At 36.4% G+C, this 15,207-nt stretch overlaps 1 protein-coding gene across 1 annotated transcript; it reads right to left on the minus strand.

Annotated features, from left to right (window-relative positions):
• Positions 1-2,213: 2,213 nt before the first annotated feature.
• On the minus strand, positions 2,214-6,076 carry LOC127770228 (chalcone synthase-like). The gene is made up of 2 exons (XM_052295895.1): positions 5,684-6,076; positions 2,214-3,879 (listed from the first exon to the last, which is right to left on the minus strand). Exons 1-2 carry the CDS (start codon positions 5,856-5,858, stop codon positions 2,873-2,875), a joined length of 1,182 nt encoding a protein of 393 aa, XP_052151855.1. The 5' UTR covers positions 5,859-6,076; the 3' UTR covers positions 2,214-2,872.
• Between the last annotated feature and the right edge of the window lie 9,131 nt (positions 6,077-15,207).

Genomic DNA, 15,207 nt, shown 5'->3' on the forward strand with positions numbered 1-15,207 from the left:
CATGTACGTTCAATATTAGTATACATCTCTACTACTTAAAAAATTAATAAAAAATAAATAAGAAGTGCTTCCATCGTCTGTAAAAAAAACCGGGCAGAAAAAACCGGACGAAAAAAGAAGTCCGATCCGAAAAAGGGGTGGGAAAAAAAAAACGCCGGATGGAAAAAAACCATGTTTGTCCGATAAAAAACCGGGCGAAAAAAAGTGCAAAAAAAAAGAAGTCCGATCCAGAAAAAAAGGGGCGAATAAAAACCAAAGTTATCCATAAAAAAACCGGACGAAAAAAAGAAGTCCGATCCAGAAAAAAGGGGTGAAAAAAAACCAAAAGAACCGGATGGAAAAAAAAACCTGGTTTGAACTGGATGAAAAAAAAAACAGGTTTGTCCGATAAAAAAACCGGACAAAAAAAAGAAGTCTGATCCAGAAAAAAAGGTGCAAAAAAAACCAAAAAGTATGTACTACTTAAAAGATGGTTCCTTCGTCCATAAAAAAAATAACGAAAAAAATTAAAAAGTCCGACTCCTATATCCGTAATAGTGAAAAAAAAAGTCCGACTCCTGTATCAGATTCGCTGTTACAAACAAAAAAAAGTCTGACTCAGATTGGTGAAAAAAATTGATGTGTCGAATTGAAGATCTGTTTGAAAAAACAGAATCGACATGTTGAGAGCATTCTATTTTTATATAATTTTAATTTTTGGATTTGTACTTTTATATTTGAGTCCTTGTAATTTTTATATTTACATTTGAGTCCCTATAATCTTGCAACAAGCAATTTGAGGTCGTTTTTGTTAAAAAAAATAATAAAAGAGAAAGAGAATAAAGGCAGAAAGATACATAAAAAGAAAAAGAAAAGCCGAAAAGAAAGTCTTACTCAGATTGGTGAAAAAAATTGATGTGCCGGATTGAAGATCTGTTTGCAAAAACGGAATCTACATGTCGAGAGCATTCCATTTTAATATGATTTTTATTTTTGGATTTTTACTTTTATATTTGAGTCCCCGTAATTTTTATATTTACATTTGAGTCCTTATAATCTTGCAACAAGCTGCTTGAGGTCGTTTTTGTTAAAAAAAATAAAAAAGAGGAAGAGAACAAAGGCAGAAAGGTGCATAAAAATAAAAATAAAAGCCGCACAAAAAACAAAATAATGAAAAACAACAACAACAAAAGTTTTTTCCCCTGAGTGGCCAAAAAAAACTGTAGATACGACGGAAAAAAAAATCTGATTCATATAAAAGGCAAAAAAATAAGTGGTGACAAAAAAAACGCTAGATCCGAATACTATAAAAACGGAAAAAAAGTCTGATTCCTATAAAGGCGAAAAAACATCTAAAAAAGTTCGTTCGATTCCCTAAGAAAATGGCAAAAAAATGGTTCGTAAAAAATAAAAAGCTGGTTCGTATAAAATAAAAGTTGCAAGAGAGAAAAAAATGGAAATGGCGAAACAAAATCTGATTTCTAACCAGTATATATCTCTTCTCTATCTCTAATCTAACTATTTCAAAAAAGAGAAAATGCATGAGAAAATAAAAACGGTTAAAATAACGTGTGAGGCAAAAGTTAGAAAAAAAGCTCAAAAAACACGCTAAAAAGGTTTTCCATCGTCAATAAAAAAAATAAAAAGACGCGCGAGAAAAATTATTTCCATTGTCGGTAAAATATTTTTAAAAAACATGCGAGGAAAAAACTGTCGAAAAAACACGCCATTTCTAAAAAAATGGTTTTAAAAAACCGTGCAAGAAAAAAAACACCGTCTATTAAAAAAAATCGCTCTGAAAAAAGCTAAATTGATGGACGCTTGAGTCGGATAGGATCCATCGATTTTTTGCCATCTACTACATGGCTTTATTTCGTCATATATTCTCATGTATTAGAAAAAAGCAAAAAATAACCTTCGAAAAAAAAACGAGCAAAAAAACGTGCGAGAAAACAAGAAAAAAACACACGAGAAAAGAAAAGCAAAAAAAGGGAGAAAAATATGGTTTTGTAGTAAAAACTGTTAGAAAGAAATACGCCATTTCTGAAAAATGGTTTGAGAAATCGCGCAAAAAAAACACTCTTTATAAAAAAACAAGCCGCTCATTAAAATAGAAACATTGTCATTGACATGATTATGCATGAAAAACGTATATTATTATTAGAATTATTTTACCCGTTGCAACGCATGGGCATTTTTGCTAGTATATATATATACTTTTGGCATGTATTGTACACACGTAGGCATGTGCTGTGAGTGATACACATATTGGAGCAAATATTGGAGGAAACTACGTATCGATCGCCCAATCCCTCTAAAATAAATTGGAATGTCAAATGTTGCAGTTGACCAACAAATGAAATATTAAGTTATATACGGTGAAAAAAACTGAAACATTTAAATTTTTTTATGAAACACGGTGAAGATACACATTGATCACGTATGAAACACAAGTGTTAGCGGATTGAAAACATTTGCTATTCTTTCATCAAATATAGTCATGCGATATCTTAATTATTGTAAGATTTAATCATCGAATATAACGGTGTGATCAAATTATAGATTGAATAAGTTTTTTAAGAGAAAAATCATTTTGAAGATCAGAGTGAAGAGAGAGGAGAGAGTAGTGGCATGTAGTTCTGTGAATTTTGAGGAACACAATGATGATACACATTGAAAGATATAACTATTACATATGAAACATTGTGTTTTAATGGTTTGAAACAAATATTTTTATTTTATTGGAATATAATCATATGATATTTTGTTGTAAAAGTTTAATTACAACGAATACAACGGTGTGATAGGATAAATAGTTTAGGAGAAAAATATATTTTCCAAATATTGGAGGGACGGACGAACGGAAGGAGGATGGATGGATGAGGGAATCACATCAGACGGCTTGGGCTTGGTTGCATGGTGGCGCGCGTAGGAGGATGGTCTCCACGGTGAGGCCTGGCCCGAAGCCGAAGAGCAGCCCCCACTCGAGGCCCTCGCCGGCCGTGCTCAGCCCCCGCTCCGCCGACCTCCGCCGCATCTCCTCCATGGCCACGATGACGCAGGAGCTCAGCGTGTTGCCGTGCTGCCTCATCACCTCGCGGCACACGGCCACCTTGTCGTCGCGGAGGCCGAGCGTGAGAACCACCCGGTCCAGGATGTCCCTCCCGCCGGGATGCACCAGCCAGAACACCTCCTCGTTCCAGTCCTTCTCCACCATCGCCTTCTTCACCAGCGACTCCATGCTGGCCGCCACGCGCGCCGCCACGTCGCGGTGCAGGTTGTACACCAGCCCCTCCTCCCGCAGCTTCGCCACCACCATCTCCTCCGTCTCCGGGATGATGTCCTGCCACGCCGACACCATCTCGAACAGCGTGCGCTCACCGTTAGCCTCCACCGGATCCGCGCCGACCACCACCGCACCGGCGGCATCCCCGAACAGCGCCTGCCCTACCAGGTTGCCCATGTGCGATTCACAAGGCCCGCGGAACACCATGGAGACGACCTCGGAGCAGACCACCAGCACACGGCCGCCTGGATTGTTCTCGGCGAGGTCCTTGGCGAGGCGCAGCGCGGTGCCGCCGCCATGGCAGCCGATGTGGTACATCATGCAGCGCTTGGTGGTGAGCGGGAGACCGAGCAGCTTCACCACCTCGAAGTCGGCGCCGGGCATGCATCCGCTGACGGTGGTGCACATCACCAGGTGGGTGATCTCGCACGCCGGCCGGCCCCAGTCGGCGATGGCGAGCCGGGCGGCGGCAGCGCCCAGCTGGGGCACAGTGACATCGGTGAGATTCTGGCGGACGTTGATAGAGGGGGAGTTGTACGCCGCCACGGAAGGGTTGCTCCTCAGGAACTCGTCCGACATGTGCACGTGACGCTTGTCGATCATTGTCTTCTCACCTGCAAAATCCTTCTATTATGTGTGTGTCTATATATATATATATATATATATATATATATATATATATATATATATATATATATATATATATATATATATATATATATATATATATATATATATATGTGTATATATATATATACATATATACATATATACATATGTATATACATATATGTATATGTATATACATATATATATATACATATATGTATATGTATATGTGTATATATATATATATATATATATATGGCGCAGGAGTTCCTATATACGTATTATCCTTGTCTTAAACTTTATGACAGTTTATTTTTCACATAATATTTGATCATTTACTTTATTAAAAGTTTAGTACAAACAAGTAGCGCAGCTAATTAAGGGGGTTGCCAAAGGCCCTATCCAAATACCACCACCACTACACCTCTCATATTTTTACTCTATATTAAGGTTAGCTAAGATAAGTATATTTATCTAGTTTGTTTTGTATAGCTTGAAAGTATTATCAATTTAGTTAGTTAGCAAGTCTAAAAATATTAGCAAGAAACATGATCTATAAAATTAGTTTGTGAATTCTTATCTTTTTCAAAGTAAAATAGATGATACTTATTTGTGAGATTATTCAATAGTTTACATTAAAAGAATTTAGCAATAAATACTAGTTTCAAACTTTCAATGATATCATTAAAGAGCTAAAATTCATGTTTTTTTTAAAGGACTACTTTACGCATTGATTGTTATTGACGGTGACTATTTGACCTCCTTTGCTATCAATATTAGTTATTCGGTCTCATGGTTTATCTTCACCCCACTCCCCCCTAATCCCAAATCCTAGCTTCGCCCCTGGTACAAACATATATATAAAAGCGGATTTGGATTTTCATCCCTCAAGAGAATATCCCCTAATTGCTTACATGTCATCTAAATATTTATATATATATATATATATATATATATATATATATATATATAAATATAAACTTAACAACATAAATTAATATGAAAAATATCACTCCACAAACATGCAAGGCCAAATTCGACTTCTCCAAGATGCAACGAAAAAAATTAAACTAAAAATATTTATCGTACATTCGCTGTTATATTTATTATTTTTGTTATAATTTATATAAGTTGAATTTTAACTTGTATGCTTGTGGAGTGATATATTTCATATTAATCTATTTTGTCAATTTATTTTAATTTTTTATAACTATTTAGACGACATGCATGAAATGAGGGGATATCCCCTCGATGGATGAATACACTTTCTCTATAAAAGCATAAGTTAAGATTATAGTTTTTAATGATAAAACAAGTTACAACAAAATAAATGATATTCATATTTTTTTACTAAGATGAATGGTTAAACATTATGAAAAAATTCAACACATCATACAGTAGAACGGAGAGGATAGTAAATATGTAATAACTAAGCAGTACTATCTCTATTTTTAAATATATGATGCCCTTAACTTTTGACATAATATTTTACTTTATCTTAAGAGGGTAACACACATACACACACCACACTCATACCATAATACACGTACACACATACGTGCGCGTCCCTAACACATGCTAAAAATGATAATGGAAGCACTAGGCATGATCAGTGAACTGTTTATCTTACTTGAATAAAAGTGTAAGCATTATTTAGCTGGTGTTACGGAGTATAACCAGCTTTAGAATGATTTTAAATCTTTAAATAAAATAAATGGTGATATAACAACATGTCAATAATGTAATATATATTTAAAACGAGAAATTAAGTAGCAGTAGTAGTATTTAACGGCAAACAAGTACGCTTACAGATATCTGCAAACTTGGCCTTGAGGTCAAGGAGGTGATTGGAGTTGGAAATGTCAAAGTAGTAGTCGGGGAAGGAGGATTGGGGCAGAACGTAGGGTGGAACAGCCGTGCCGATGCCCAGGATCGCCGCCACCAGCTGCTGCCCGCCCTGCTTAATGTACTCTTGGCTACCCATTCTCTGTGTATTAATTTATAACTATAATTAAAAGTTACTTGGCTGCGCCTCTGCTGGCAGAGGTGGAAAAGACGTAGAAACTATTTTATTTCGTTATTGGAAAAAACTAAGTTAATTACTTGGCACTATCTCCTTTTATCTCGATGGATATATATGTCGATCAAAGAAAGTGGCTAGATCTCTAGCAAAAAGCGAAAAAGGTAGAGTCTAGAGCGAGCGAGCTGGCTGGCTTCAAGGATGCCCAGTATTTGGGTTTGGCCATCCCTTTTATAGCGAGCTGCATGCTAATTTTATAAGGGACTATTGATGAGAGAGATCGATATTGCCCTCCTGCCCAACTTCATCTACTTCTGCATCATCTACTTCGGTCCATCCATCTTTAATTAGTTTTCTTTAATTCTAATTACATGCATGCGTGTCTTGCTTTCTGGCGCTCTGGTGCAGCTCAACTGGGTTTAGCTAGATCCACTCATTCGAGAATATTCATTTAGTGGTTATTCAATCTCTCACTCATCCACGAATAAAACAAATAAAAACCCCAGCGGCAATCTTCCATAGCTCTAACTTCATCTGAGTCTATGCTTAGGGAAAATAAGCTTGTATCACAACGAGAAAAATATATCATAACATATAATTATAGCATAACAAAAAATTTGATATAAATTATAGAAATAAAAAATAATTTTAAGTAGAAGATAGTGCAACTAATGATTATTTTGCCCTTTCTTTTGGGATTAATCGTGCACACGTCAGTCCACGGTGGATGAGTTTCCGGTTCAACAGGACGATACCGGGTGCTGCATGTGCACGCCTGACCCTTATAATTAAATCCTTATAACACCGTGTACAGGACACATTCATCCATCTTTAATTAGTTTTTTTAATTCTAATTGCATGCGTGTCTGGCGATCTGGAATACAACATGTAGCTCAACCGGTTTAGCTAGATCCAATCATTCGACAATAATATTCATTCAGTGTCATTCAATCTCTCACTCATCCATAAATAAAACACATAAAAAACCTAGTGGCCATCTACCGTTTGATCGGGGTAGCTCTAGTTTCATCCGAGTCTATGCTATGTGGAAAAAAAACTTGTATCACGACGAGAAAAAATATATCATAGCAAATTATAGCATAACAGAAAATTTGATCTAAATTGTAAAATAAAACAAAATTTTAAGTAGGAGATAGTGGAATTAATGCTTATTTTTTCCTTTTTTCTAGGATTAATCGTGCACGCGTTAGTTCGCGTTGGATGGGTTTTTGTTCAGCAGCACGAATGCACCATACATACCCTTATAAATCCTTGTAACACCGAGTACAGTACACGGTGTGCCCTCACATGTTTGTGTGTTTCCGTGGAAGCGTAGGTAACTTGATTTGTTTCAGAGAACTCCTCCTAACTTGGGGGGTGTTTACATTCAGAGGCTTTGGCGTGTCACATCAAATATTATATAGGGTGTTGCATGGGATGTTCGGATACTAATAAAAAAACTAATTATAGAATCCGTCAGTAAACCGTGACAAGTTTATTAAGCCTAATTAATCCATCATTAGCAACTGTTTATTGTAGCACCACATTGTCAAATCATGGAGCAATTAGCCTTAGAAATTCATCTCGCAAATTAGTCACAATTTGTGCAATTAGTTATTTTTTAGCCTATATTTAATACTTCATGTATGTGTTTAAACGTTCGATATGACAGGGTGTAAAACTTTTGTGTGGAAACTAAACAGGGCCTTTATGCTTCACAATTAATGGGAGTGCTAGGACTAGAAGTTCTTTTCAGTCGGTGGCTCCAAGCTCAAAATATGTTTTGTAAAAAGAAAAATCTTTCACTGTATTCTTTAGAACACTGGTGTGTTCTTTTGGAGGGGTTGGAACCCCTCCCCTTCGCATAAAAACGGAGCAATATATTAACACGTGATCATTAATTAAGTATTAACTATAAAAAACTTAAAAAATAGATTAATATGATTTTTAAAGCAACTTTCCTATATAAACTTTTTGCAAAACACGCACCGTTTAATAGTTTGAAAAGCGTGCACGCGAAAAACGAAAGAGATGAGTTGGGAACTCATGGAAAAGAACACAACCGTTTATTATGTTTATTTCTTAAAAATATTTAATTTCTTATAATAATCAAGTCAGCATAATATGTTTTAAATTGGGTTTCTATTGGGGGAAATTATACAAGTATAGTAGATTATATTCTACTCTTTGCTGTGAAATACATAAATAAATATGTGATAAATATTATGGAAATGATCAATCAATATATATTGAAATATTATGATGATGATATAGAAATAATGATTCAATTTGCTTCCACGTTGAGCTAAAAAGTTAACAAATTATAGATGACACAACAGGTTTTAAGGTATAATAATTGCTAGTGGATAGGGATATATCCTGTTTATACATGTTAGGTTGTAACTATAGAATTCACGTTGCTAGTGAGATTTTATAAATCATTCCAATAACACTTGATTCAAGCAGCATTAAATCAAAGGTGAGGTGATTAAATAATCAAAGCATGTTAAGCTATATAATTAATACATAATGGTTAGCCCAGAATATACTGATGGTTGTAAATAATAAACACACGGACGTGATCCAACTGGTGTTCTATGCCCAATGCATATTAAGTTTTTATTATTTTCTAATTATATAGAAATACTACTTTGATACCACGTAATAGCACTTAAAAAAAAAGCATTATTGTGTTAAAGGTGAGATAATGGAATGATGAATGCAAATTAAGGTATAATTGATACAAAATGGCTAGCACACAAGATATACCTTGATGGTTGTGATTAAGCCTAGAAGTGAACCACTGGTTATTTTCCAATATGGTACGGTTCAATGCATGTTGTGTTTTTTTTCCCAATTACATAATTATGTAGGTACATACGATAGGACAAGAGATTCTTGGAATTCTGATCAAGAACTAAGGAAAGTTGCAGCATATAGGACGAGAGTTTGCTAGTGGCAGCAACTAACGGGATAAATATCTTGTAGAGTACAGGACAATTAATATGGAATGGCCATCAGACATGATTTTTTTATGTGTTGTTCATGAAAAATAACTCCTGTATAATCTCTGGTATGATCAAATGAATAGTTACCGGATTGCTCTCTTTTGTTTTATACCGCTCAAATATATATCTTTCAGTGGTATTAAGTACGTATGCCGGTGAAGATTGATGGTATATTTCTATATATTCAAAATTCATAGTACGTGAACCAAGAAAATAATTAAAATTGTCAACAAATTTAAATCAAATTTAACGTGAAATCGTCACAAACGGACGTACATTGATGTAATATATATTAGCCTCATGTGAAAATATCACGGGTCAAATCGTGTGGCCTCGTTTCGTCACTGGCCGGCTGCGAAGATCATTTTCACAAGCGGCTGGCAATAGTCGCCTGATTGTGAAAATTCTATACCACATGTGTAGTTGACTACTGCCAATGAAAAATACTGTATTCTCTTTGGCCATTAATTAATAGCAGACTAGCAGTCATAGCAGCCAACGGCAAGAGAAATTTTGATTTGGCCGCCAGAGATGCATATTCATAGTAGTGCTAAAATCACGATTTTAATTTGTTATGTCACCGAGTCAATATTGCCTTTTTTTCAATGACCTAACAAATGGCAGCTACAAGAGCAATACAAACGGTGCATTTTGTTTCCGTGTCCATCGCAAAGGAAAAAAAATTAAAGATAGTGCAATGGCAAGAACGAAATTAATGTCCCTTCAACACTTGTATATCCCATGTTCCATGTAGATTTGCTTATCTGATGCTACCAACACTTTCTAATTTAACCTAAAAGCTAAAAAAATCTAAAGGAAAACATTCATTTCTAACTTGTGAATCATTGTGCACGAATACACAGATTAAACCTTTTGTTTTAATTGATAAACTTATTATTAATCGAAAGGAAAAATCCCATTAAAATCGAGAAACTTTTTATTCGAAACATTAAAAGTGAGTTCAGGGTTTGAGCATATAGGTTAAGATTTCACGTGCTAACGCTTTTGTGCTAGTGTGCTCAATCTGTTGCTTGTTTAGATCGATTCGGTTTTATGGGCTTTATATATTGTGAAGAAAAGTACTTGGTATTGAAAAACATCACGTTCTGGCCACACACACAGAAGAGTCGGTGGAAGGTATGGAATTTCTCGGCTGAAGGTGGTTCGAGTCGACAGTTTGTTGCACGAAGCTAGGGGTTTCTAGAGGTCTGTGGCCGATTAATGCAGCTTTTGTTGATACTTAATTAGGACGTACTTAGTGCTTGATTTGACCAGTTATACACGTCGATCTGTGTCCGTATCGGTGGCGACTGGCGACACCAATCCGGCGTCATATTGGTCAATCCGGTCTATAGTTTTGTCAAGGTTTTATTTCCCCTGCTACAGCTGGATAGCTGCCACTACTATCTTCGAAGAGAGCTAGGTTGAAGAGGACCTACCTATTTACTCTTATAAATAATTTAGCTGTTGTAGCCCTATTTAACCTGATATTAGCTGTTTGAAAATATCAACTGCTAGATGTTTTAGCTGGCTATTTAAAGCACTGTTGCTTGTGATAGTGACCAATGGAGACATCTATTAGGTAGTCGGTTTGATCCATCATATCTGCCACTCAAGTCCCTAGATAATAGGATATTTCCTTCTGGAAGCGTTGAATCTTTACTCTATTTTCATACAGACAGAATTAATTTACGAAGTGAGCATAGCTTAGGGGGTGTTTAGTTATAGGGGGTAAAGTTTTGGCGTGTGTCACATCGGATATTATATAGGGTGTCGTATGGATTGATCGAGCACTAAATAAAAAACTAATTACAGAATCCGTCAGTAAACCGCGAGACGAATTTATTAAGCCTAATTAATCCGTCATTAGCAAATGTTTACTGTAGCACCATATTGCCAAATCATGGAGCAATTAGGCTTAAAAGATTCGTCTCGTAAATTAGTCGTAATCTGTATAATTAGTTAATTTTATTTTTTTAGTCTATATTTAATACTTCATGCAGGTGTTCAAACGTTCGATGTGACAGGGTGTACAATTTTGAGGTGGGATCTAAACAGGCCCTTAGTCGGTTAGGTTACTTATGGTAGTACCAACTCACCCAAATTCAAGTCCTATATTTAACACGGATGCTCATATTTACGGCTAATTATTCTCTCAGCGGTAAGTAATATTTTCGTCGATAGAGATGTGTCCATGATGACTTCGCCAATCTTAATGAACTTTAACATACTAAATGAACTCATGTGAAAAGGTTGTCAAAAATAAAGTTGTAGAACCCGTTGAGATCTACCATTTTTCTTTTGGTAATTTCACCATCCGAGTTTGATTGAACCATATAAAATTTGAATTTTAAAATATAAGAAATTCAAATAATTTTTCAGGTAGTAAAGGATTTTAAATGAAAAAAAATTATCAACAACAAAGTTGTAAAATGCATCAAGATCTACAACTTTTGTTTTGGTCATTTTTCTATATGACTTTGTTTCAACAGTTTAATGTAAATTTCAAATTATGACAACTTCAAACAACATTTTCAAATACTAAATGATTTCAACTGAAAAAATCATCAACAACAAAGTGGTATAACTCATCAAGATCTATAACTTTTATTTTGGTTGTTTCTTCATCCGATAAAGTGGTTTGTAACATTGTTCACAAAATGTACATCTCTCTTATTTAGTTTTATAAACTATAAGAGAGATATGTAAATTTTGTGAAAATATTACTATCACTTTGTCAGATGAAGAAATGACCAAAATAGAAGTTATAGATCTTGGTAAGTTATACAATTTTATTGTTGATGACTTTTTCAGCTGAAATCATTTACTGCTTCAAAATATTATTTGAAGTTTTGAAATTCAAATTTTTTAGTTGATAAAATGAAGTCACAAGAAAAAAATAGCCAAAATAACAGCAGTAAGAACACAATAATATGATAGAGCATGATTTTAGAAACATTTAGGAAAAAAATCATTCAATTTGGAGTTTATATGAGTGAGATAAACTAGTTTTAATTCTTTTCAAATTTTATTTTCCCATACGGCTCCTTAAATGGCTCGTATGGAAAAATCGATTTTTCCATGCGGGCTCTTAAGTGATCCACATGCAAAAATAAGCTTATTTTTACATGCGGACTTCTTAAGAGGCCTGTATGGAAAAATCGATTTTTCCATGCGGGCCACTTAAGGAGCCGTATGAGAAAATGCCTCTCAATTTTTCCAGATGCGACTAGTTATGATCCGTTTGCAAAAATTATGGGGCCTCGTAAAAAAAATCGTTTGTGTAGTAGTGCTGTCCAGTCTTCTGGAGATACTCATATAGGTATAGTGAGTGTGTGTTTATAGTGAGTGTGTGTTTATAGGGATGAGTGTGCGCGTGTTGTGAGTGTCTGTGTTTTGTACCGTGTTTAATAAAAAGATAATTAATCCGTTAACCTTTTGTGTATGACAAACAGCAACACTGAAGCTCCTTTTCATTTCATTTCAAGTTACCAATACTATGGTGGTTTAATCTTAGTTGCCTGCAGTATTCAGCAACATATGCATGCTCTTACTTTGCCTTACTGTCAATGTTGTTCTGAACGCAGAGAGGCCTCTCTAGCTTTCTGAACTACTTGCACTGGTACCCTTTTTTCCAACGAACTCATGAACTTTATTTAATAGGAAAAAGTCCAAATAATCCCCTAAAATTTGATCAAAAGTCCATCTATCACCTTAAAGTTTAAAACTGGAGATTCAACTCTTTAAACCTTACAATACCATTCGTACAGCCCCTTAAGGTGGTTTTACAAAGTAGTTTTTATTTTCTTTGCATATAAGTTGCCTAAGATTTGATCACGTCATATACTGATTGGACAAATATAAAAATTTTTCACTTAAATATATCTTTTTACCCTTGTTCACTCTCACTCGCAAGAAAAATACCAGCGTAACAATAGTATGACATTGCAATATATATATAAATTGACAACCTAGGATTAATGATACGTAAATATACTATAATACTTATTTAAAGCCGTTTGTTTAAGATATCAGATATGCAAAACCACCTTAAAGAGTAACATGGATGGTATTTTAAAATTCACGGGTTGGATGTTCGGTTTTGAAGTTTTCATCCATCTAAACTATATTTGAACTTTTTCCTATTAAATAAAGAGTCTAAAAACATAAACAGTCAAATAGAGGGCTTTTCTGAAAAAAAAAAGGCCATACAAAGTCCTTTACTCTTCCATGGTATCCGACTCCGAGGCTCCTCTGCGCTGGCAGCCGGTGGCAACCCGGCGTTGCTTCCTTCGACAATGTGTGTCCCAACCTAACAATGGGAAGGTTTTCCACGTATCAAGCACCTTCCTCCGGTTGCTCCACAGCATGGCGTCTTATTTCACTACTAAAGAAACTTCTTGGTTGCCGGATTTCCTAACTGTACCTCGTAGACCACCTTTGAGGTGGACTACATGAATGTGAAAAAAAATCAGGCTCAATGCATCGGCTCAAATCTAGCCGATGCATCGAGCAGCTCATCCCACATCCACATATCACCATCCATCCATCCCACATCCATCTGCATCACAAATCAAAGAAATTTTGGCTCAATTGAAGAATTCCATCACTCCAATCAAAATCCATGACACAAATTATTTGCATGCATCAAAGGTAAAAGTACAAGATAAACAAATCAGAAAAAAAATGAAGTCCATCCGCACGTCGTGGAGTAACCTGCACTCATCATCATGGAGAAGTTCCTTCGCACGTCGCGTTGGGCCGAAGAGGGCGTGGAGCTGGGTTGGGAGGCATCGGATCTGGCCGCCCCAAGCGCCGGTGATCAGGCTCCACGCTCGCCCTACGCCATAGCCGCCGTCACCCCAGGCATAGAATTAGCGCCCCTGTTGCCGCCGCCGGAGATGACACCGTTGCTCCTACAAGTGCGGTGGTGGCTGTGTCGGTGACGGTGGCGGCGAGGGGGAGGAGCGAAGAGGCAAGGGGAGGAGGAGGAAGAGGAGGTGAGGTGGTGGTTTGGAGAGAGGCTGGGATAGAGAATGAGAGTGGCAAGATAGAGAATGAGGAGGCGGAGAAAACAATAAGAACGGCGACTGCGAGAAACAGGATCGAGCCTGTTGGTTCGGTTCCTCTCCTCACCTGAAACTGTCCGTTCTTTTGAAAAACCGTCATTGTTATCCTAGCCCAACTGACAACTACTTTGATGGGACATAAAGTATCGGTTTTTAATAGAAATTGACACCTTTATCTGGTAGGAGTCATAGGTACCGGTTCCTATTAAAAACCAGCATCTATCTCTCTAAAAAGTGCCGGTTCTACCGGATGACGCCTCACTGGCGTGTGGCTCAGACGGGATGTCGATTTTTGCATTTTTGACACCTATAGTGATGTCCTTTTTCGTGTTTTTGTAGTAGGGTTTCCACCGTGTCCTTCCCTTCCCCTCATTCCTCCATTTTCTGAACATTTACTAACTTTTGCCAAAGTAGGAGTTTTTCATGTTGAGAAATAAATAATATCCAATGACAAGTAACTGTTCCATACTATATTTACTCTTATAATACACTCGATGCATGTACCACCTCCACTACTTACTATAGAACAAATCAAAATATTGTATGTTGGTTCTAAAGGGTTGTGTGTGTGAAAGCATGCATCAATATCCATTTACACTTATGCACATATAAAAAACAAACTTAGGGAATGAATACTAATTAATATGGTGATATTTTGAAAATAACATAAAAAATATATCATGCTGAATTGAAAACTGAAAATGGAGGGTGTAGCTTTAATGGTTGTTAACGACCAAATTTGGTAAGATATGAACCATGTTTGACATTGGAATCGAAGCAGATTCGGCAAAGAGATAGATTCGAAGAACAGAGTATGCATCGGCTGCGAAGGCATTGGCTGGAGTCTGCATCGACTGAGATGGATCAAACAGAAGACAGTCGATACAGCTGATAGAGGTGGTGCAGCCGATTCTGACGGTAATGGCTTCAAGGCTGTTTCTAGAGTCGATCAACGTGCTTCACAAGGATTGCCACAATAGAGATAAAGCTCGCGGAAAGGCAATTGTATCTATTAATTAGTATATTTTGTATGATTTCCTTAGAGATATGTTTAGGAAAAAGTCTGCCGCAAAGACTTATGGTATCTTAGAGTTTGTTAGTGATAAGAGTCGTGTCCGGTAAGGACATATTTTGTATCTCGGGTATAAATATGACCCGAACCCAATGTAAAAAACAACAACAGTTCAATACACTCTCGGCGCATCGCCACCCTTTTTTACTTTCGTTCTATTTCGA

The sequence above is a fragment of the Oryza glaberrima genome, chromosome 4 (assembly GCF_000147395.1).
Source record: "Oryza glaberrima chromosome 4, OglaRS2, whole genome shotgun sequence".
NCBI lineage: Eukaryota > Viridiplantae > Streptophyta > Magnoliopsida > Poales > Poaceae > Oryza > Oryza glaberrima.

Excerpts from the sequence above, each read along its gene's own strand:
- LOC127770228 (XM_052295895.1), bottom strand. The coding sequence starts at position 5,858 with ATGGGTAGCCAAGAGTACATTAAGCAGGGCGGGCAGCAGCTGGTGGCG. Across the intron at positions 3,880-5,683 it reads GGCCAAGTTTGCAGATATCT|GTGAGAAGACAATGATCGAC; the intron begins GTAAGCGTACTT and ends AGGATTTTGCAG.